This window comes from Rutidosis leptorrhynchoides, chromosome 6, assembly GCF_046630445.1.
Source record: "Rutidosis leptorrhynchoides isolate AG116_Rl617_1_P2 chromosome 6, CSIRO_AGI_Rlap_v1, whole genome shotgun sequence".
Taxonomy (NCBI): Eukaryota; Viridiplantae; Streptophyta; class Magnoliopsida; order Asterales; family Asteraceae; genus Rutidosis; species Rutidosis leptorrhynchoides.
The window spans coordinates 428,779,225-428,804,061 of NC_092338.1; the positions used below are offsets into that span (position 1 = coordinate 428,779,225).

At 34.0% G+C, this 24,837-nt stretch overlaps 4 protein-coding genes across 5 annotated transcripts in view; 1 reads left to right on the forward strand and 3 right to left on the reverse strand.

Moving 5' to 3' along the window:
* The window catches only part of LOC139851522 (uncharacterized), a 158,268-nt gene that overhangs the window by 70,584 nt on the left and 62,847 nt on the right, over positions 1-24,837 (reverse strand). The gene's annotated exons all lie outside the window — the stretch shown is intronic.
* Positions 3,064-3,993, reverse strand: LOC139855221 (uncharacterized). Its single transcript, XM_071844460.1, has one exon. It carries the CDS (start codon positions 3,991-3,993, stop codon positions 3,064-3,066), a length of 930 nt encoding a protein of 309 aa, XP_071700561.1.
* Positions 4,126-6,664, reverse strand: LOC139853169 (uncharacterized). The gene is made up of 2 exons (XM_071842550.1): positions 5,897-6,664; positions 4,126-5,665 (listed from the first exon to the last, which is right to left on the reverse strand). The coding sequence occupies exons 1-2, from the start codon at positions 5,961-5,963 to the stop codon at positions 4,146-4,148; spliced, it is 1,587 nt and encodes a 528-aa protein (XP_071698651.1). The 5' UTR covers positions 5,964-6,664; the 3' UTR covers positions 4,126-4,145.
* On the forward strand, positions 14,107-23,424 carry LOC139855222 (probable serine/threonine-protein kinase PBL21). The gene is made up of 9 exons (XM_071844461.1): positions 14,107-14,389; positions 14,698-14,703; positions 14,806-15,258; positions 15,307-15,316; positions 15,745-15,850; positions 15,929-16,189; positions 20,983-21,183; positions 21,634-21,687; positions 23,338-23,424. Exons 1-9 carry the CDS (start codon positions 14,107-14,109, stop codon positions 23,422-23,424), a joined length of 1,461 nt encoding a protein of 486 aa, XP_071700562.1.

A 24,837-nucleotide genomic window follows, 5' to 3' on the forward strand; every position in this document is an offset into this window, starting at 1 on the left:
GCGGTTTTATTTCTTACTTGTACAGTGGGAGCGTGCTTGGGATGAGAAGATGGGTTTGTGAAATTCATAGCTATGAGGAGGTCAGTAAACCAGCGAGAAAGTGAAAAGTTGAAAAGCTAGTAGATTTCGAGGTTGTGACTGCGTTCTCACTGGAGCCTTGATGAAGAGTCTACGAGGGCGTCTGTTGAATTTTCTGATTGCTGGGAAGGAAAATCATAGATAGACGGTGAAATCCTGTACGAGGGTGATCATTGACATGTGTGGTCGGGATTGGACATGTCTAGGGTGATCGGTGAGGCGGTGTAGTCTCATGAAGAATCCTATAATTGAAGAGTCGCATACTTCAATTGGTCTTCTGGTGTAAGAAGATGATCTTCGTGTTAGAAGATGGTGGTGATAGAAATCGAGATGGCCCAAGCTAGTAACTATGAGATTGGTTTATCACTCAGCGGTGTTTTTGGTGTCGAAAGACTTCACTTGCTCGTAGGCTAACAAGTGAAGTGAGGCGTGATTCAGTTGTCTCATCCGGCGGTATCAAAAGGAGTTGGTAATCGGCAAATCTAGAGTTATTGTGGGTTTGTTTTAACATAGTGACGGGTTGGAGAAGGTTGTTTAATGTCTCCTTTGAGTGGGAGATTTTTGGAGTGCGAAGTTCGAATTAAACAAGGTTTGTTGAATCTGTGATATTAGTGACCGCGAGTTTAGAGTTATGGTCGCAAAAATCACATCTGTGCTGAGAAAACAAAACTCGCGACCACCAGAATTTCCTCGCGGTCGCGAGAATTGTTCTGACGGGAGAAATTTCTAGAATTGTGTTTTCTTGCTCGTTAAGTAGTTTCCTTGTTTAGACTTGCCTATATAAACACCCTATGTAACCCATATAATGTGTGCACGAAATTAATAGTGAAAAATCTCTAATTTGCGCCAGTGGACTAAACTCTTCTCCGTGTTTTGGAGTTGAGATATAACCACATTAAATCCTGTGTCGTTTATTTATCGTTTTACTTTTATTATTCGTTTATCGTTCGTGGGTTAGTGATTATGATCAATCACTTTTCTTGTTTGGGTCCTAAATCCTAACACAAACAAGCTCGCAAACGTAAATGAACACTTCATTTATATAATATCAACTATAAAAATATTTTTATAATAATATAACGTCTACAAATTCCTTCTAGCCGAAAAATTATGTATGTACATAGTTGGATTAGCATGCATTGTTTTTTTAAATCTCAGATTTTCGTCAAGAACAGGATAATTGAGTTTAAAACAACAAACATGTAAAAAGATATAGCAACATCTACCCATAAAATAGTCCGAGAACAATTAGATAACTAACATTGTGAAAACAGAGCTAATATATATAGTAATAATAGAGGTAATATTTATTGACAAAATTGCATGGATGGTCCATTAACTTTGTATCTAAAAGCAAGCTACACCTTTAACTAAAAAACGAGCATGGATGACCCTAAACTTTGTATACTAAGCACGAATGGCCCTAGGTCCCTAACCCCGTTAGTTTATGACTGACTCAGCTGGTCATGTGACTCTCATGTGAGGGTATTTTTGTCCCAACACTAATGTTTATTCAGGTATTTGGATCACATGAGATGCACGTGTATTTTTTTTTAGGTTATATAACCCCTCTGTCTCACCAACGTCGTCCCCAAAACTGAAACCCTAATTGTGTTCTAGTATTCCGTTGAATTTCTAATTCAAATCAACAATGGTCATGTGTTGGTGTGGGTGTAGCGCGGCATTTCGTACATCTGGGACGGCTCTTAATCCAGGTCGACGTTTTTTTACATGCCCTATTAAGGTAATTGATATTAATTTCTAGAATTGCATTACAATTGAGTTGTTTTTAATCGTAATATATGTTATTGCTATGTTGTTAGGATTCATCATGCGGTTTTTTTCGCTGGTATGATCCTCCCATGGAAGAACGTGTTGCTAATATTATTCGTGGTTTATTGAATGCAAAAGCCGCTAGTGATCAAAAGGCTAAAGATGCAGAGAATCAGAGTTTTAAGTTGAAGATGTTGTTATTGTTTAGTTGGATTTTTTTTGCAATGTATGTTTATGCTAATTAGCTAGAGAATGTGGAATTCTAGCTTTATTTTGAGTCTTGTAATTCATTTATGTTATTCCAATTGTGGTTTGTCAATGAAACACTGTTTTTGTATCTCAATTGTATTATGGTTATATCATTGATCATGCAAGACTTTTCTTGTTTACAGAATGTATACATATGACCATTTTTTGAGTAATAAAAAAATGCAGGTCAATTTTTTTTAACTGCCAGTTGTGGACTAAATATGAATGCAGCCTTAAACTATCTCATAAACTGCCATTTGTGGACTAAAATGGAATGCAGGCTTAAACTATCTATATGTGATGATCTTTGTATCAAAATATGACACTTTTGTTGACTAAATTCGACTATTTCATAAACTGACAGTTTTGTGGACTAAAATGTAATGCAGGCTTAAACTATCTATATGTGATGATCATTGTATCAAAATTGACACTTTTGTTGACTAAATTTGACCTACATTTTGACAGTTCTTTTTAACAACAGCTGACATACATTATTTTACAACAGCTGACCTACATTTTGACAGTTCTTTTGTTGACTAAATTTGACAGTTCTTTTTTACAACAGCTGACCTACAATTTTTATGAAAAAATTGACAGTTTTGACAGTTTTGACAGTTTGTTGACTAAAGTTGACCTGGATATTTTTTATGAAGAAAGTTGACCTGCATATTTTTAATCAATGTCCAGCAGTAGTAGCAGATAGTTTACGACTGGATTACATTTAAGTCCACAAATGGCAGCTTAAAAAAAAAAAAAAAAAAAAAAAAAACCTATAAAACAGTCAACAAATGACAATAAATAGCAACAACTAAACCAGAATTCATACTAAGTCTTGCATACACCAAAATTCTCAAAAAGTAACAGTTTTACAACCAAATGATTAACCAAATGATTAAACTTGATAAAAAGTCTTGAAAGACAAATACATCAAACAATGAAAAAAAAAAATGTGACATTAGGTCAAATTTCCATGGATTTCCTCTTGGTACCACTACTTTGACCAGCTTCTGCACCACCCCGTGTTGGGCAACCCCTCCTGTTATGGCCTGCACCCTTACATATTCCACATTTGATAACCTGACCCTTCTTTGACAACTTACCACCTTCAACAATATTATCATTCTCAAGCAATCCCTTTCTTCTACTCTTCTTTGGCCTACCTGCAGTAGCAATCTTTTTAGGTGGGAGGATTGGTATTGTCACATTTGACTTTGGCCACATATCCCTTCCATTCAATGGAATAATAGCATGTTGGTAAGTGTCAAACCATCTTTTTCTGTGATGAACTTGGTTTACCCACAACTCTGGTCTAGGAACTTTTGGGTCATTAGCTCTCATATTCCATATACAAGCTATGAAATGTTTACATGGCATACCTGTTACTTCCCATTTTCTACAAGCACATGACTCCTGACCCATGTCAACAACCAATTGCTCATTGTTTGGTCCAGTCACTTGAAACATCCTACTACCATTATAGATTACACTATACTTGCTGGCTTCTTTTTTAATCAGCTCAAACACCTTGGTTGCTTTTGGAGTTAACACACCATCTGACTTCATAATGTTTTTTTGAGTACTGTCAATTCTCTTCATTAAGTAAGTCCTGATGAACTCCAAACAAGTTATAATAGGCTTGTCCCTCCCATCTACTATCCACCTGTTAAAAACTTCACACATGTTGCTCAATAACACATCAGAAACTGCCCTACCTGAAAAATGACTTCTGGACCATTGTCTTGGAGGAATATCAGACAAATACTTGTGAGCCTTAGCATCAAATGCTTTCAGATCAGCCATAAATTTTTCAAAGTGTGCTACTGTAGTAGCAGTAGCACACTTCCAAAGATGTTGCTTGTAAGCTAATCCCCTAAAATTCCTGGTTTTCATATTTTCATGTAAATGTCTCAAACAAAATCTGTGCTCTGCACAAGGGAATATCCTCTCAACAGCATGGATAAGTCCCTATAAAAAAAAATTAATTAAGTTATGGTAAATTTAAATTTACTTAATACAAAAAAATAAAAAAAATTCAATAAAATTCAATAAAATAAAATTTGTCCAGTTGCTGGTTCTTTCATGAATGCCCCATCTAACCCTAGCAAATCTCTGGATAAAGTTCTAAAGCCTTCTTTCAATGGTCCCAGGCACACATAACATCTGAAAAATCTCCTCTTCTCAACATCATCATCACATGGCTCAGTTAACAATCTCACAGTAGTACCAGGATTACTTCTACTAAGTTCTTCCAAATAATCTCTTAAATAATCATACTGTTTTGCATAATCACCCTCCACAACCTTTTTAGCAGCTTGTAGAGCCCTATAAGCCTTATATTTTGAAATATCCATATGAAACTCTTGCTCATACTGTGATTTGATTGCAGCAGTTGGGATTTTAGGATTTGTTGGAATCTGGTTAACCAATTTAGATGCAAGAAATTCATAAGTACAATGTTTAATGTTCCTAGACTGATGGCACACATGAATTGGTTTAAATGTTTTAACTATCCATGTCTCCATATTGGGAGTTTTAGAAACATACAGATTCCAATCACACACAACATTTACTTTCCTCCATGTCTTCTTTTTAGCTTCACCATGTACTGGTTTCTTACCCTTATCTTTCACCTTCTTGCCCTTTTCAACAACCCGTTTAGCCTTCTCAAGTACCTTTTCTTCATCACATTCACCTTGACATCCAACCTGTAATCTTAGTTTCTCATTTTTAATAAAAACAAGTTGCCTTCTAGTTTCAACTGCATGCATTCTCACTAATTCTTTGACTTCCTCTCTAGAACCAAACTCTTGTCCAACATAAAAATAAGTGTTACCAACTTCTTCATTATCTTTCAAAACCATTTTTGCTTCATTGATCTTTTTCTTCCTAATTTTTTTATCAGCATCTACACCCTCATAATCACTATCAAAATCATCATTATCCAAATCTTCTACAATAGTAAGGGAATTGTTTGGTGGCTCATATTCAGTAACAGCTTGACTAGCATTACCCATGAAATCAACATCCTTATCTATAGAGAAGTTAAAGTCACTCATATCTTCATCCTCATCTTCAAACTTATTATCTTCATCAACTATGTACACCTCATCATCACTGCTAACTTCTATATCACAGACAACTTTATCATGGGTGTTTTTTAGCAGGCTTTTAGAATCATGTATAACACTAGGAAACTGTGAATAAAATTGGTCCAAACAACTGACCTGACTTGAGTCATCAACAACATCTTCATATTCAACAAACATGCTAATCTCCTTATGAGTACCAACATAACTAGTTAATAGTTTTACATCATCATCATTGGCAAAACTATGTAAACCATTATCCATATCAGATTCAGGCAATTGAAAGTGAAATTTATACCTACTAGACCTGTGATATCCTAACCACTCTAACTCTTCAACAAGACTTTCCACACCAAAATCAACACTATCAACACCATCGAATAAACAAACCTTACCATTCAAATACTCAATGTTTGGTGGTTTAGTAAATAAACCACCATAATGCAGCTTCACAGTAAATTTTGATGGACAATCAGCTGCAACAATATAATAACAAAAACAAGTTATTTCGAAACAAAGTAACAATATATGATACTGTCTAATCAGCTGCACAATATGATACTAGTATATACTGTATCAGCTGCAACAATATAATAACAAAAACAAGTTATTTCAAAACACAGTAATTATATGATACTGTCTAATCAGCTGCACAATATGATACTAGTATATACTGTATTCGTAGCATGAAAAAAAAACCAACTTACCATATAATTCCATTAGTTTTTCAATCCCATAATCCTGTCTGATAGCAAAAAAGGTATCAATACCCATTTATGTTGTTGATCGCCTGTTTTGTTTGATATTATGAACTTGCATAAAAGAAGAGTCGTATAAAAATTAGGGTATATGAACGACTCAATGTAACAGTGTTTTAGGGTAGAATACAAACCGTTTTCTATTAAATCGATCCAAATACCTGAATAAACATTAGTGTTGGGACAAAAATACCCTCACATGGGATTCACATGACCAGCTGAGTCGATCATAAACTAACGGGGTTAGGGAGCTAGGGCCATTCGTGCTTAGTATACAAAGTTTAGGGCCATCCATGCTCGTTTTTTAGTTAAAGGTGTAGCTTGCTTTTAGATACAAAGTTAATGGACCATCCATGCAATTTTGTCAATATTTATTACATGGTTTTACATCACCCACTAAACATTTAAACTTTTTATGCATCGAGTATATCGAGTATATGTTTTTTATTACATAATTTTGATTTATTTATCAAAAATCTAAGTTGTAAATCATAGATTTAGGAAATATAAAATACTAGTGAAATGACCCGTGAAATCACGGGTTTGTTTAAACGAAACAATTTAATGACATGTTTTAGGTATTAAGTGAATGTAAATGCTAAAGACATTTATTTTAATGACCCGTTTGACTAAGAAACTTGTCGTTGTTTTTACAAATATATAGAGACATGTATTTTCGCATACATATGTAACGTAATTAATTTCATAAAAAGAATCCGTATTTGAATATTAATAATATAGTAATTATAATAATTATAATAATTATATTAAAAGTAAATAATAATAATAAAGTTCGTTCAAAGTTGAGTATTTATATTTATAATAATAATAATAATAATAATAATAATAATAATAATAATAATAATAATAATAATAATAATAATAATAATTAGTATTAATAAATTTCTTTTAAATTTTTTTAGAAAATAAAAATTACAATTTAGGAGATTTTAGGTATTTCCTTTTATAAAAGATTTAATATTATTTTTTTAATTAAATTAATATATAATTATGATTTTTTTCGTCTTGCAAACATATTGTTATTTCACATTTGATTTTTTTCGTCTTGTCAAAATCAGTAGCTTTTGCTGAACTTCATGACAGTCTTTGAAAGTGCGCTGTTTTACCCTGTTTTGTACATAAGATAAAATACAAACATATATACATATTTTTGAAGTTTGGTTTATAACCCCACTTTTCAAAAATTCATAAAATATAATATTTTTTTGGCATACTTTAGATCAATAAAATTAAAAATAATGATAACAAAATTTTTCGCCCCGCTCTCGGGTAAAGCAATTTCGGCTCAACGACCTAGTCTTCAACTCACGACGAATTTTAGAAATCAATTTTTTTTTAACTTAATGAAATAAAGTAAATTTTGTTTTTAAATATCACACAAAACTTAAAAGCATATTAATTTCATATAAAACCTAAAAAATAAAAATTCAGAATGGGGGGAGAAAACTAGTTCTTTAGTGTCTGCTAGCGGAAAAGACCAATCGGATTCCATTCTCGGAACTACACGAGAACAGAACAACTAACTCTAGATAGCATTTTCTTTTTAGAACACTTGAATCTCCCCACAGTTAGGTAGCTGTGGTGTCAAAATTGTGATTAACTTCATCGTCAATTTCTCTTGGTCCATAATCAACTTGCCTATCTGTGACTTTTTCTTTAAGCCAGTGCCCGGCTTCTTCCGTAATATCCCAAAATTCAACTAGTTTCGCCTTTTCTTTAGGCGACAGATTGGATACTAACCGGTTACATAACTTAAAGTTCCCCTTACTTCTAGCATCGATAGCCCGTTTAAAAAGTTTCTTCATTAAACTGTTAATAACGGGGTCATTTAATTTCGTATCAACAACGGGGTTCTTTATTATCAAGTCATCATTAGATTTTACTTCATTTTCCCCACACTTAGGCGTTTTATTATTGCTAAGCACTACCGTTGGAGTTGGTAAAACAACATGGTTATTACCAATCATTTTTACTGGTTCAACGGTTTTAGTTGGTGGAGATTTAGACTTTCGAATCATAAAGGTGATAGATTTGTTACCACTTTTAAGTGTCATTCTTCCATTTCCTACATCAAATAACGCCCCGGTGGACGCTAAGAATGGGCGACCTAAAATTAGAGGAATGTTTGGGTCCTCTTCTATGTCAATGACAATAAATTCGATTAGAAAGGTTAAATTGCCTACTTGAACGGGTAGGTTGTCAGCAATTCCAACTGGGTGCTTAATGGTTTGATCAAAGAGTCGAACACTCATATCCGTTGGACTTAACTCACCTACACCTAATCTCTTATATAAGGAAAGAGGCATAACACTCACACTCGCACCTAAATCTGCTAGTGCATCATACATGACACAATCACTAAGTAGACAAGGAACAATAAATTCACCCGGATCACCTATCCTAGGAGGAGGTTTTGGTGGAACTGTCTTCACCGGGTTTACTTTTACGGCTTTTGTTTCTTGCACTTTCTTATTCTTTTTCTTCTTCTTCTTTCCAGAGGTATCACAATCTTTATTACCTATCACTTGCTCATACTCAACTCCTTTTCTTGGAAACGGGATGGGTGGTTTGTATGGTGCCACCACTGGCTTTACATACTCGGGTGGTGGTGGTGGTGTAACTTTTTCATTGTTACTCACATCTAAAACCTTCCCATCTTCTGGAGCTGGTTTTTCAGAATTCGTTGAAACCATGTTAACATTCTCATTCCGAGGATTTACTTCAGTATCACTCGGTAGCTTTCCTTGTTCCCTCTCACTCATCATGCTAGCAAGAGTACCTACGTGTTTTTCTAGATTCAAAATGGAAGCTTGTTGAGTTCTTAATGACTGATCAAACCTCTCGTTCGTTTGGGTTTGAGATGTAATGAATTGTGTTTGAGATTCAATCAGCTTTGCCATCATTTCTTCTAGATTTGGCTTTTTCTCTTCGGGTTGTTGTGGTGGTTTATACAAGCTAGGTCTTTGTTGATTGAAAGTGTTGTTTTGAGTTGGTTGGTTATTCGGACCTTGTTGGTTATACCAGTTATTTTCGGGTCCTTTTGGATTGTAAAGAATGTTTTGATTTCGATTTAAGTTTAGCCTTGGCGGTTGATAATTATTTTGATAATTATTTCCCGGCCTTTGGTTCATATAGGAAACATTCTCTCGTTGTTCCATCGTTGGTTCAATGTGACAATCTTTCAATAAGTGTGGTCCACCGCATTGCTCACAACTGATTCGTATTGCGTGAATATCTTTATTCATCTTTTCCATTCGTCTTTCGAAAGCATCTATTTTTGCGGAAACGGAATCAAAGTCAGGGCTAGAATCGGCTCTAGCCGCTTTAGATGATCGAAAGATATCTTTTTCTTGGTGCCACTCATGCGAGTGGGAGGCTGTGTTATCAATAATTTTGTAAGCTTCAGTTGCGGTTTTCTTCATGATGGAACCACCAGCGGTTATGTCGATGTCTTTTCGTGTGGCGATGTCTACGCCTTTATAGAAGATTTGTACTATTTGAAAAGTATCTAATCCGTGTTGAGGACATCCTCTCAACATCCTTCCGAATCTTGTCCACGCCTCATATAATGTTTCATTTGGATTTTGCGCGAACGTAACAATTTCTCCTTGAAGTCTCACGGCTTTAGATGCCGGAAAGAATCTTTTAAGAAATTTCTCAACTAAAACATCCCATGTGTCAATCGCCCCTTCAGGTAACGATTCTAACCAATCTTTGGCTTCTCCCTTTAAAGTCCAGGGAAACAACATGAGATAGATCTGTTCATCCTCCACTTCTCGGATTTTGAATAGTGTACAAATTCTTTTAAACGTACGAAGGTGTTCGTTTGGGTCTTCATTCGGCGTACCACTATATTGGCACTGATTAGTTACCATGTGTAGAATTTGTCCTTTGATTTCATAATCTGGCGCATTAACTTCTGGCTTAATAATGGCGTGACCTTGGCCCGTGCGTGTGGCTCTCATTCGATCTTCCATACTTAGAGGTTCCAGATTTTCCATGATTGGAAGTGTTGTTTCCGAATCACTAGAGGTTTCTGATTTAATGGTTTCTTCCTCAGCAATCTCTGTTTGAATGATTGGTGGTTCCGGAGGAATAATTAGTGGATCAGGGTCTCGGAATTGTCCCTGAGTATTCTCCGGATTCTCAATTGTGAGGTTGGTTTCAAAAACTGGATTATCGGAAATTTGAGTATTTGGTCGACTAGATGACGATTCTAAAGAAAAATCAACGGCGGCGATATTTGCTAAATGCCTTGATCGAGTTACAGGTGGTGAACGTATAAAAGGTGGTGAACGTCTTGCTCGGTGCATTCACTGAATATCCTATTAGTTTTAAAAAGGAAAGAAAAATTATAATAAGTTATCCAACCAATAGACTTTTCTGATTTTGCCCACGTTTCGAATAGCCAAAAGATGCAGCAGAGGGGCAGGATTCGTTTGGTCTCAATATAATTGAGTACTGTTTGGCTCCAATAACCCGGTCCACGTACAAATCCAACTATTACTACGAACCAGAAAATTTTGATGTCTATTAATTTAACCACTTAAAATAAATTTTCGTAATTTTAAGAAATTTAGAGAAGAAGTAGAAAAAATTCTAAGTCTTAAAAACTAGAATGGCGAGAAATAAGAGAGAAAAAGATTGCGCGTCGAAAAGTGTCGAAAAATAAAAAGGTCGAAAAATAGGCGTCGAAAAATAAAAATAAGAAAGTAGTGCGAAATACGGCGTCGTAAAATTCTAAAGCACCTAAAACTTAGTCTAAGGAATAAGCACTTAAGGGATTTTACGGCAAAGCCTAAAAATCTAGGAGTAAAAATAACTATAGCAAAAACTAAGTTTAAAATTAAATATGAGCTAAAAATACAAAAGTTACGCTACAACGATTAAAAAGGTACAAAATATAAAAATATACAAAAAGTTGTAAAAAGTACAATTTTTATAAAAATATTATTTTATATTATTTATTTAATAAAACTATTAATTTTACAATTTAATAAAAACTTATTTAAACTAAATACATAAATAAAAATAAAACTTAAAACTAATAATAATAATAATAATAATTAGGTTTTAATAATAATAATAATTAAAAATAACCCGTGATTAGGGTTTTTGTCCGTGTGTCAGAAGGCCTCCGCGAGTCGCGGCAAATAAAGAGGAAAACTCCGCGAGTCGCGGGGTTCAGGAATTCAGTTGACAGCTTTTGTTTTTACGCGTTTTTCTTTTTTTTTTTTTTTTTTTTTTTTTTTTTTTTTTTTGTTTTTTAATTAAATAAAAGATATTAAAATTAAAACTTATATTTTTATAAACTAAAATAAAAATAAAGAAACTTTTAAAACTTAACTATTTAACAAAGTCTTAAAAATACATATATTTTTTTTTTTTTTCTTTTTTTATATTTTTTTTTTTTTTTTTTTTTTTTCGTTTTTTTTTTTTTTTTTTTTTTTTTTTTTTTTAAAAAAAACGATTTTTTTTTTTTTTTTTTTTTTTTACAAATTTTTTTTTTTTTTTTTTTTTTTTTTTAAAAAACGCTTTTTTTTTTTTTTTTTTAAAAAACGATTTTTTTTTACAAATTAATAATTTTTTTTATAATTATAATTTTTTTTTAAAACTTTTTTTAATTCATTTACTATTCATGAATAGTAAATGAAAATAAATTAATTAATTTACTATTCACATGAAAGCGACATGATAGCAATTATTAATTATAAGTTACATAATATACCCCTGAAGTATTTAATAAATACGACTTTTTTTTTTAAATTTTACGTAAACTTTTATTCTTAAATATTTTTATATTATTATATTCTATTTCAATATTATTATATTATTATATTCTATTTCAATATTATTATATTATTATATTTTATTTCAATATTATTATAATTAAAAATATAGCGTTTTAGCGCTCCCCGGCAGCGGCGCCAAAAACTTGATGTGAAGCGAGGTGTATATAAAATAGCTTATATTTTTACTAGGAAATACTACAAAATATGACACAAGTTTTATTAATTTACGGAGTGGGATATACCTAAACCTTGCTACAACACTATAGGCAGTGTACCTAATCGTAGAGTAGTGTAGTTTTTAGTAAGTCCGGTTCGTTCCACAGGGAGCTGGTGATACTTACTATATTTTTAACTATATTTATACAAAATATATATAATTATATAAGTAGTAATATTATTATAAAAGGGGGGTTTTACCGTTTAATGACCGGTTTGTCGATTCTATATTTTAAGCGCAAAGATAAATGACGATAATTAAAGTGCGTAAAATAATGACAATAAATAAAATGACAGTAAATAAAATTGCGAGTAATAAAATGACAGTAAATAAAGATACGATGAGAAATATAATAAAAGAATTATGCTTATTTAAACTTCCGTAATCATGATGTTTGACGTGTTGATTTTAATTTATTACCATGGGTTAATTGTCCTTTGTCCTGGTTTATTTGATACGTCTATCTGGTTTTTGTCCATAATAGTCCATCGGTCATAAATATAAAGTGCGAGTATCCTCGTCAAATTACCCTTATACCCGAAGTCAAATATTCCAACTAATTAAGGATTTAAACTGTGACGCAGTTATCACTTCTGTCAATAATTACACCAGTTATCACTGTATGTAATCCACCCCTGTTTTAATTAGTTTATGAATATTAATTCATCCACTTGATCAGAATGAATAATCAATTACCCAACCCAATTGATTAATTAAATGATTATAACAGATTCCATATGAACGTCACTAAATAGGACAACCATAATCATTATTAATTATTAGGATAGTTAATTTGAAGATAGGTTCGACAGACTCCAATGAGTTGTCACTCAATTAGACAATACCCCCCATCTATTAATAGTCAATAATCCAATTTCCACAAGTGTCGGTCTTTTGCCCAAACCTTAATTATGGTCCAAAGTTCAATAACCCAATTTTAGTAATTAGCCCAACATCATGAGTACTTCATTTTAAATAAGCATAATAACGACTTAGCTACGAGACATTAATGTAAAAAGGTTGAACATAACTTACAATGATTAAAAATAGCGTAGCGTTACACGGACAGAATTTCGACTTACATACTCAAAAGATCTCTATCATAAATCTTATTATTATCATAATTTAAAATTAAAATTAAGATTATTGTTATATCTTATTAAGTTAACATTATGATAGAGATATAGAATATAGATATTGATAATTGATATAGATATTTGATTGATAAAAAAAAGATCGGAAAAAATTCCTTACATACTCATTCATCGAACGTAATCTTCCTTTTATAGGCAAATTAGAAATTGAATTTTCATTTACGACCCCTGAACTATGCTCAATTAACAACTTTTTATTATTTAATATTATTCTTATTATGAATTATTTAAATATTATATTTTATTCTTGTGCATAGTTGACTCGTAATTTTTACACCGTTGCGTCGAGCGTTGAGAGTTGGTTCATGTCCCGGTTCCGGATTTTCGAACGTCCTTTCGTATAATTTAATATCTTGTACTTTGCGTTTTGTAACTTGTACTCTTGTCATTTTTAGACGTTCTTCATCAATAATTTGAACCTTTTGAATTGTATCTTGTACATTTGAGCTTTTTGGATGTTTTGGTCTTTCAAATCTTCGTTTTTGTCTTTAAATCTTCATTTTCGAGCGATTTGCGTCTTTCGTCTTCGCACTTATTTATTTAACTATTACAACTAAAAATAAGGAAATTACATTTAAAAACTTTACATATTGGAACGATATTGCTACAAAATATATGTTCATTTGGAGCACTATCAGGTACTTTGCTTGAACCATATGAACTAAAAAGTCAATATTGAACATGCAATTTATGTCTCTTCAAATTAGTGAATTAACTAATTCTTATATATTTTGTATAAAAATGCACGATTGTTGTTGCAGGGTGTCCATTGAACTTTACATCACTCGAATACGAACCAAATGGAGACTGCATAGATCATGAAAAACAACTTAAAATGAAGTCATGGGGAATTCTCAAAACAACCTTATGTTGCCAACCTCCTCTAACGATAATCTCCAAATCACTCGCTCGATTATCAACCAATTCATCGAACCCAACAATCTTTTTAGACTTGAATCCTGTTCATCCCTATCCATGGCTGATATCAAGAATAATAAGGAATTTAACGACGCGAGTGAGTCATGTGATTTTTCACAATCATACAATTCTTATGATGATATATGTAGGGATTGTAGTCGTGCGGTCTTGAAGGCTCGAGACTCGTTGGTTAAGGGATTGGATGTGAAAGGAAACGAAACCGAGAGCGAGATTTGTGGAGTTGCTGTCGTGACTGCAATTGCTTCCGAAAAATGGAACGAGAGCTCGTTCGATGCTGTTGATGATTTTTACGGATGCTTGCACATATTAGATGAGCATGGTAAGAATTTTCAATAAAAAAAACAATATTTGTTTTTAAATTTCTTTTTAACGACGGCCCTAGGCTGTTGTTAAGGTGCATAAGATGCTTGTACAAAACAATAACCGTCAACCAAAAGTCAATAATAACCGCTATGTACATCACATTTATGCATGTTAACGACAACCCCTAAAACTGTCGTTAGAAAAAACCTTTATTTTATCATCAACATTTCTTAATTATGAATTAAATTAGGCTACTTATACCAAAATCTAAGAATTTTTTCTGTTTCTAACATTTGGTTTTTATTTTTTTTATTTTCTTAACAGATCCAGGTTACATCAAAATAAAACGTAAGCTAATCTCGTAACATTTTTCACAACATTAACAATCTATAGAACCATTTTTAACATCATGTTATAAAATTCTTCAACCAGGTTCCGTTTTCCAGACACTATTAGGGGTCATTTTGGCTAGTGTGGCGTTTATGCTCGTCATTATGCTAGTAAAGTACGTAACACGAAAGAATATGCAAGAAAACAAATCGGGTCAATTTCACACAAAAGAGATACCTACAGCATGGTCTGGTCTTTATACTTTTTCTAAGGCTGAAATAGAGCACGCGATGAATTTTTCGGATGAAAAAAAGTTTTTGGGTCGTGGTAGCGCAGGTGAGGTTTATAAAGGGATTTTGCCAAGTGGACAAGCCGTTGCGATTAAGCAAATAAGTAATAAAAATAACACCGATTCTTTCACACGAGAAGTTGAAGGTTTATCGAGGATACGACATCCGAATCTTGTTTGTCTATTTGGTTGTTGCATTGAAGACGGCGAACACTATTTGGTTTACGAGTATTGTCCTGCTGGAAATCTTGCTCACCATCTCTTGAGTAAGTAACTATTTCATATACCTGGCAAACGGGTTGGGTTGGGTGAAGGATCAAACAGGTTTGGGTCGAAACCGGTCATTGGTCGCAACGGGTCGGCTTTTAAATAGGTCGAATGGGTTTGGGTTGAAACAGGTAATGGTTAATACCTCATAATATGTAAAATTAGAGGTTGAGAATACGGGGGTCTGGTAACGGGTCAACACAAGTTGGAGTCAAACAAATGGTTTTATAATACAATATTTCAAAAAAAAAAAAAAAAATAATAATAATAATAGAAAAGAAACATTATGCAATTAAAGTAAACTTTTTGACCGACTTGACCTGTTTCACTTAGATTTTTTCTTTTACCTGTTTGATGGGGTAATATATAACAGAATTGACCAATTCATAAGTAAACGAGTCAAAATTGTAACCTTTATGTACAATACATACGCTAACACAATACTGGCGTACTGACATGTATGAAACTAATGCTGGAAAAGATAGTGTTCTAACTTGGGAAAGAAGAGTCAAAATTTTGAGAGATTGTGCACTTGCGATTCGATTTCTTCACCATTATATAGATGGATGCATTGTTCATAGAGATATTAAGGTATTTTGGCACTAAAGTAATTTAAGTAATTCCAAAAATGTGACTTGATATTTTTTGTATGAATTGTTTCATTTGTAGCTTACAAACATTCTTCTTACGGAGAACTTAGATCCAAAGCTGTCAGATTTTGGATTGGCGAAAGTTCTTGGTATGGAAGAAAGCAAAGTTTTCACAGATGTTCGAGGAACTATAGGTTATATGGACCCCGAATACATGAGCAACGCTAAGTTAACATGTGCTAGTGACATTTACAGTTTTGGTATTGTTGCCCTTCAACTTCTTTCGGGTCAAAAAGTCATTGAGCTTGATCTTGAAGCCAGAGATCAACTCACAAGAAAGGTATAAATACACTACTCTTTTCACTCATGAGTGTTATACTACTCGTTAAAGAATTACAAATTCTAGTGAAGTCGGTAAGTTAAAAAGTGGGGCCTAAAATAATTAATAACTTGCTAGAATAGAAGTTTAGTAAACAAAATATGAACAAAGAATGTACAAACTTGAAGTGTATTGTAAATGGTTTTCCTTATTTTCAAATGTTACATGCTACCTCTTTAAATACAAGAGAAATATTAAATGCATAATAAATGCAAACCAACTATACCTAAGAAACATTAAATGCTAGATATAAAAGAGATATCCTATAATCTCTATATTAAATGCAAGATATCTTAGAGATATGCAAAATCTCTATATTAAATGCAAGATATCTTAGAGATATGCATTAGATTGCACTAATATTTTAACACTCCCCCTTAGTGCAAACTCTCGATCAATAATCCCCAACGTTTCTCAAAATTCCATGAGCTTGGTTTTCATTAGAGCTTTAGTAAAGATGTCGGCTACTTGAGCATTTGTCCTTACGTTTGCTAGCTCGATTTCCCCGCTAAGAACCTTTTCATGAATAAAATGATATCTCATTTCTATATGCTTAGTACGGACATGAAACACGGGATTCGAAGCAAGCTTGATTGCACTTTCGTTGTCACATTTCAATTTGACAACATAATCTACTTTTTCAAGTATGTCACCAACCAATCTTCTTAACCAAATACATTCTTGAGCCGCCATTGTTGCAGCTATGTATTCTGCTTCCGTGCTAGACAAAGCAACAACATCTTGCTTCTTGCTACACCATGAAATAACCGCGGAACCCATGTTAAAACAGTAACCCGAAGTTGAATGGCGATCATTTGCGTCTCCCATCCAATCTGCATCCACGAAACCATTTAACAAAACATCATCACACTTCTTGTACCACAAATCGTGACCCATTGATCCTTTCACATAACGAAGGATCCTTTTTGCTGCATCAAGATGAACATTAGTTGGACATTGCATAAATTGAGAAACAATGCCAACCGAGTAAGAAATTTCCGGCCTTGTGATGATTAGATAGATCAAACTCCCAACCATTTGTCGGAACAACTTCACATCCTTGAGCTCTTTTCCTTGATCTTTCTTCATTTTGAGGTTTGGTTCCATTGGAGTAGTCATAGGCTTTGACTCCCCCATGTTGAAACGTTCCAAGAGACTTCTTGCATAACCCCTTTGAGAGATAAAGTACCCGTTTTCTAATTTATCGACTTTCAAGCCAAGAAAACATCCAATCTCCCCCAGATTCTTCATTTCAAAACGAACCGAAAGATCATCTCTTAAACGAGAGATTTCTGACTCGTTTCCTCCGGTGATAATCATGTCATCAACATATAATAATACCAAAACATGGAAACCTGGTTCTTTCTTTACAAACAAACTAGAATCCGCATCAGAAATCTTAAAACCACAAAAGACAAGGTATTGTGCAACCTTACCGTACCAAGCTCTCGGAGCTTGTTTCAAGCCATAAAGAGCTTTCTTCAACCGGCACACATATTCTGGAAATTGATTTGAAATGAACCCAATAGGTTGTTCCATGAACACCTCACGATCAAGCTCTCCATATAGAAAAGCATTCTTCACATCAAGTTGCCACAATTTTCACCCTTTGTAAGCCGCTAATGAGATTATTGTTCTCACCGTTACCATTTTAGCCACGAGGCTAAAAGTTTCCTCATAATCAAGCCCATAACTTTGACAAAAGCCACGAGCCACCAACCGAGCCTTGAACCTATTAATGGTTCCATCCGAGTTCTTCTTCAAACGGTAGACCCATTTGCAAGTAACTGGTTTATATGCTTCCGGTTTCTTGACAAGCTCCCAAGTTTCATTCTTTTCCAATGCATCAATTTCCTCTTGCATTGCTTTTCTCCTATCCGGAGAATCTTTAGCTTCTTCATAACATGTTGGTTCTTCAGTTAAGCCACCTGAAAAGAAACAAGTTGTGACTGTGTTCACCTCATAGTCACTTAGATGTTTTGGTTGTCTTTTTTCTCTTGTTGACCTTCTAACTTGAGTTGGTACTTCTTCAATAGGCGTCTCTTCTTGATTTTGAGAAACACCATCATTCTCACTTTCTTCTTGAGTGTCGAAGCTAGGAAACATAAATTTGTAATCTCTATTTTCTTCACCATTTTTGCTTGATTCAGAAAATTGAGAAGACACTTCATCAAATACCACATCTCTTGAAGTGGTAAACATCTTTGTTTCTTGATCCATACACCTCCAACCTTTCCTGTGAGAATCATAACCAACAAAAATACACTTTCGAGCTTTTGGGTCAAGTTTGGTTCGGTTAGATTTTGGAACATGAACATAACAAATAGAACCAAACACCCTAAAATAGCTTACATTAGGCTTTTCAATATAAGCTAGCTCAAAAGATGATTTTTGTGTACCTGGCCAAGATGGTAACCGATTAGATACATGACAAGCACATTGAAGTACTTCCGCCCATAGCTCCCTATGCAGCCCCTTGTCATGTAACCAAGATAAGCATATTGAAACAAGGTAAGCAATCTTTCTTTCTGAAACCCCATTTTGTTGTGGAGTATCCGGACAAGTCATTTGGCGAGAAATACCATTTGTTTTACAATAAGTAAAGAAATCATTTGACATGAATTCTCCACCATTATCACTCCTAAGAGCTTTTACATTTCTCCCAAATTCTGATTCTACCGCTTCTTTGAACTCTATGAACTTTGATAAGGCTTCACTTTTCTCCTTTAGAAATTTCACCCAAGTAAACCGAGAATAGTCATCAATTAACACCATGACATAGCAATGACCGCCATAACTTGGTGTTTTTGTTGGCCCCATCAAGTCCGTATGAATCAAGTCAAGCAAACCTTGTTTTCGATTTGTTGACTTCTTATATGGAAGTCGGTGTGACTTTCCATATTGACATCCTTGGCATATTACTTCCTCACGAACATTCTTTAATTGAGGAATTTCATCAACTAGTTTATGTGAGAATATCTTTTGCAACATTTGATATCCCACATGGCCTAGTCTAGCATGCCAAATAGCTCCGTTGTCGGTTTGACTTGTTTTCTTCACATAAGCCTCACCTGCGGACAACACAAACAAAGAACCTTTCTTTTCTCCCGTGAAAAGAACATCACCCACAATCTCCTTGACATTCTCAAGGACCTTCACATCCGTTGGACCAAAAAGAACATATTTTCCAGATTCGGTAATTTGAGGTACCGAAACTAGATTCTTGGTCAATTCAGGAACAAGATAAACATCTTTCAAAGTAAAAGTATTATTATTAACATCAATAATAGCATTACCTTCCTTTTTAACCGGATGAGTTGAGTTGTCGGCCGTGATTACAACTCGATTTTGATTGTGATCTCTAACGTCATGAAGAAGAGTTCCATCACCGGTCACATGATGAGAGCAACCCGAATCAATAATCCATTGATTCTTCTTAACAACCGTATCAACGGTAAAACATTGCTCCCATTTGACTTCATCATCATCGTTGCTTGAACAAGCCACGTTTGCTTTTGTGACTTTAGAACGACAATATTTCTTGATGTGACCAACTTTCCCGCACTTGTAACATGTGGGAGGTTTCTTTTCATAGTTACTTTTGTAACTAGTTTGCTCTTCTTCTTTTTCTTTGCTAGAAGAACCTTTCTTGAAGTTCTTCCCTTTTGAAAACAATACCGCATCATTTTCAAATCCTTTAGCCATTTGCTTGGCCAAAGCTTCTTGATTAGAGAGCAAATTCTCTAATTCTTCAACCGAAGGTTGAGTAGACCACCCCTGTATAGAGGTTATGAATGGAACATACTCTTTCTTCAAACCACGAATTAAATATCTTCGCAACCGTGATTCACTAATTTTCTCGTTTGTATCAATCTCTGAAATTTCAGAACAAAGAGTTTTTACCCGTAAGAAATATTCAGAAACTGACATACCTTCTTGTCTTGAGATTGCTAACTCATTTTCCAAGAATTGCAACCGTGCGGTATTCTTCTTGGTAAAGAGTTTCTCAAGAGTATCCCAAACATCCTTTGGCGAGTTAAGATCACGAACGTGTTCTATGAACTCTTTGCTAATTGATGTCCTCAACGCAAAGAGAGCCTTCCCACACTTAATCTTTCATTTTCTTCGTGACTCGCCTTGCTCAAGAGTTTCTACGGGAATTATGGCATCGCTTCCGGCCACAAGTTCCCATAGGTCTTGACCTTGGAGATAAGCTTCCATACACATCTTCCAATACTTGTAGTTGTTGCCTACAAGTCTTTCCATACCATTGAACATACTTCCATCGTTTACATTTGAGACTTCCATTTATGATTAGCAAGAAACTAGTTTACACTTTGAGTAATTGCACACAAAGTTTAACTTAGGACTAAACTTATAATCAAGTTTATAACCAAGCTCTTGATACCATAAAATAATTAATAACTTGCTAGAATAGAAGTTTAGTAAACAAAATATGAACAAAGAATGTACAAACTTGAAGTGTATTGTAAATGGTTTTCCTTATTTTCAAATGTTACATACTACCTCTTTAAATACAAGAGAAATATTAAATGCATAATAAATGCAAACCAACTATACCTAAGAAACATTAAATGCTAGATATAAAAGAGATATCCTATAATCTCTATATTAAATGCAAGATATCTTAGAGATATGCAAAATCTCTATATTAAATGCAAGATATCTTAGAGATATGCATTAGATTGCACTAATATTTTAACAGGGCCGCCTAATTTGGTGAATTTTTGTAGGCGAAGGATGTGAACATGGGTAGACGTCCATTGACAGATTTCGAAGACCCAAGACTGAATGGGAATCTAAACACTCAAGATTTTGAATCGATACTACAAGTTGCAGTGTTATGTGTTGCCAAATCGAGCAAAGGCCGGCCAACAATAGATGTTGTGTTTAGTGAGATGGATAAAGCATGGCAAAACACAGCAGCAGATATGGTAAGGGTCTCTAAAGCCTTTTCAGATTAAACCTGGTTTTAGACAACAATCATGTTGAAAGTAGGTAGCAATATAGACCCATTAACTTGTGAATGGGTCGTTCTGCAATGAAATGAGTAATATTCATCGAAACTGCCATTAGAATGACCCTAAACTTAATATTAGTACACAAATAAAATCCAAAAGTCCCACAAAGTGTATTTTAGTACATAAAACCTCTGTCGTATCCACATCTAAAAGTTCATATTATGATTTGAACAATATATTTATTCATAAGAATAAAGGAAATTTAAATTGTGGACACAAAGTGTTTCAAGTCAGAATGACCCGTAAACTTTTCGACACATTATGGAACCCGCTAGACACGCCCATTTTGTCACTTCTAACTCTAAACCATATTCTAAGCTAAATGAGTACTAGACCCATAATCTATCTTTTGGTATTAAACAGCGAGCAAAAAGAGAGATGAAGTCATTCACAGCAACACAACAGGCAAAATCGCTGGTAATCCCTCTATGAAATGGTGACAACTACAGTTGCAAGGTGCTTAGTGCATGATCCTCTGTGTTTAATCCCCTTAAAGAACTATAGAAATAAAGGTGTTCTTGGGTGTACAGCCTTTTTTTATGTACATAATATAATATATGAGTATGATTCCAGGTTATGTTTGCTTGTATACCACAATGGATTTTGAAACACGGTATGTATTTAGCCTGCCTTAATATTTGTTTTATCCATGTGCTCCCAACCTTTACAAAATATGAAATTACCTTATTCAAAATGTTGTTTTTCTTTTTACTTTTCCAAATCATTAGTGGAGAAATAGATGATATTCTTTACTTATAACTGGATTAAAAAGGTAAATTAAGGTTGCATTTGATAAATAAATGCTTTAGTGCTGAATAGTTCATAATCTTAATGATTCAATGTCTCTTACTAAACTTTATCTGAATGAAAATAAGATATTTGATAATATGAACGAACAGCAAATTGTTGTAAATTTAGAGTTTCGATTTCAGATTTCTGAGAGTCGTGTAATCACTTTCAGATCAAAGTATTTCGATGTTACTATCGAAATCTTCAATCGGATAAAACTCAGAATATTTGAACAATCGATCTGTGTTTTTTGTGTATGTGAATTTGAAAACGTACCAGGAAATTAAATAACCAAAAAACGGGTTCATAACTGCCGAATGGCAGTTCAATCTATAACTGCCAAGGCAGTTTCATAACTGCTAAAAAAGGCTCAAAACCGGGCTTTTATTTTGGGTCAAACCGGGTCAAAATCGAATTTTAAAAAAAGACTCTGCCCCTTGGACTTGGACCCCGCTATCGGGGGCGCTGCCCCCGAACCCCCGTCATAATCAAGATAAGTTCAAACAAGTGTGCACTCCACACTTTCCCAAACTTGTTCGATATTTATCAAGATTATTTTGGTTAACAAATTAATCCCATTACACTTAAATCATATTGGTGACACAAATCACCAACACAAATTAGGTAAAATTATCTTATTAACGTGTTACATTAATAAAAAAAATTCAATAATATACTTGTTTGTTGAGTGTTCTGGATATAATTTAAGGAAGATATTACGAAAAATTTAGATGCTTAATGGTTAAGAGAGTGTTTCAGCTCTAAATAGCTCAGCACTAAATGCTCAACCATTCAACCTCATATGTTATTTAGAGATCGCCTTGAATGCTAAATGGTCCAACATTAAGCGCTAAATTCATTCAATTTTATAGGTAAACACACACACCTAAGTATAATATCGAACCCATCAAACCAATAAAAATGTTTCACATTCGTACATGAAGTTGAAACAACTAATATACATAATGTATTAGTTTCGTCTTCTTTCTCCATCATGTTTATACAAATTTAAATCTTAAAAAAACAATTGTAAAGTTAAACATTACACACCTGCAACATGAAAATACCCCTATGCAGAGGTAACTTCCAAATGCAAGAGATTGTTGACGGAACACCATGTGTCGTACTTGCAGTTGCAGCAAACATAGTGATAGCCACAAAGCGTATAATCTTACTGAAATCTAGCACACATGTACCATGATTAGCAATAACAACCATTATACGGTCCAGCAACTCCAAATAAGAGACCAAATTTAACAACTTTATGACGCATAACAGAGCTCAAACGAAATGAACCACCCTATTTCAACTTCTTTTCAAGGGATTTTACTAGGTTTGGCTGGTTGGACGTACAACTGTGAGTAGATTCAAAACGACATCCAAATTTGGTTTTCGGATTTGTAGTTGTCATCACCTATAAATAAACAAATGCCACCTAAGGCTTATCTTTTTGCTTTGTTTGACCACCCTTTGAAACAACACTAACTTTTCCTGGATGCATTCTTAACGCATTAGCAAACATCCGTTTTGCAGCTCCAATATGTTCCTCTTTAACATAATGCTTGGGAACATTTACATTAGTTGAAGCCTCAACTTTTATGCTTGAAGGTGTCTTCCGAATGGAACGCATCTCATTGTTTCCACTTACACGTTGTTGACCATTTGACTTTGGATTAGTTTCAAAGCTTGAACCAGTATTTTGACCTTTTAACTGACTTTTCACCTCACTAGCAGGTTCCTGGGCATCTTTGACCTGTATATCTTGATTAGATTGTTTGACTTTTTGACCAAGCGCATGAGCAATCATACGACGAGCAACTACTGGATTATTTCGAGGCCTCTCTTCTTTAAACAATAATTCCATGTCATCATTGTCTGTCGAGAAAATTCGTTTCCGAGCTGCCAAGTAAGCTGCTTCTCGATCCTCAAGAGAAATTCGAGCAGATAACGTTTCTACCCTCGCCCCTGAGTAACATAACAATAAATTTATAAAATATTAAATGGGCTGAATGATTTAATAGTCAGACATAACATAGTCAAGTACCCACAAAAGAACTTTTGTTTAAAGGTTAACAAAAGAAAACTCTAACACTACAATAACTATAGTTTATGTCATCAGTCAACCGAACGCATTAAACCGGTCTTGACCTATAACTTAACCCTACAGGGATCAATTCCAAGCCATTTACTTACGATTCTGTTACATTTTATAACCAATAAGATCAAATGGGTATAAGAGACAAATTGAGTAGAAAGTGGATCAAACGAGTAGCCCATAGTGTATTAGTAATGCATAAAAAACTTGACATCATTCAGTTAAAAAATAGAATATTATTGAAATAACAGAGTTTTTGTAATCATATTTGATGATTGCAGGTTTTGAGCTACTCCAAAAAATTACATCTTTTGACCCATCACCCAACCAACCCGATCTGCACCTGCCTTAAACATAATCCTAAAAACAAAATTGTTTACTAGACTTGGACAAAAACAATACCAGCAGAGACATTATGTCGTCGCGATAAGAGCTGCTGGGATGTAACTGGAGAATGGTAGTCATCATGCTCCCATAACATATCTGCAACAAGAATCGATGGTCTGCAAATCAAAAGATAGGAAACTAATGTGTTGATCAGAATCTTAAAAGTTAACAAGCCAACAGCAAAAACACGTACTAATAATTATACATTAAGTTGTTATTAATCTAACTTGTCAGCAGACAAATAGAAACAAGGGATATAATTGTTTGTTAGATATACATCGACGTGTCTTCACAAC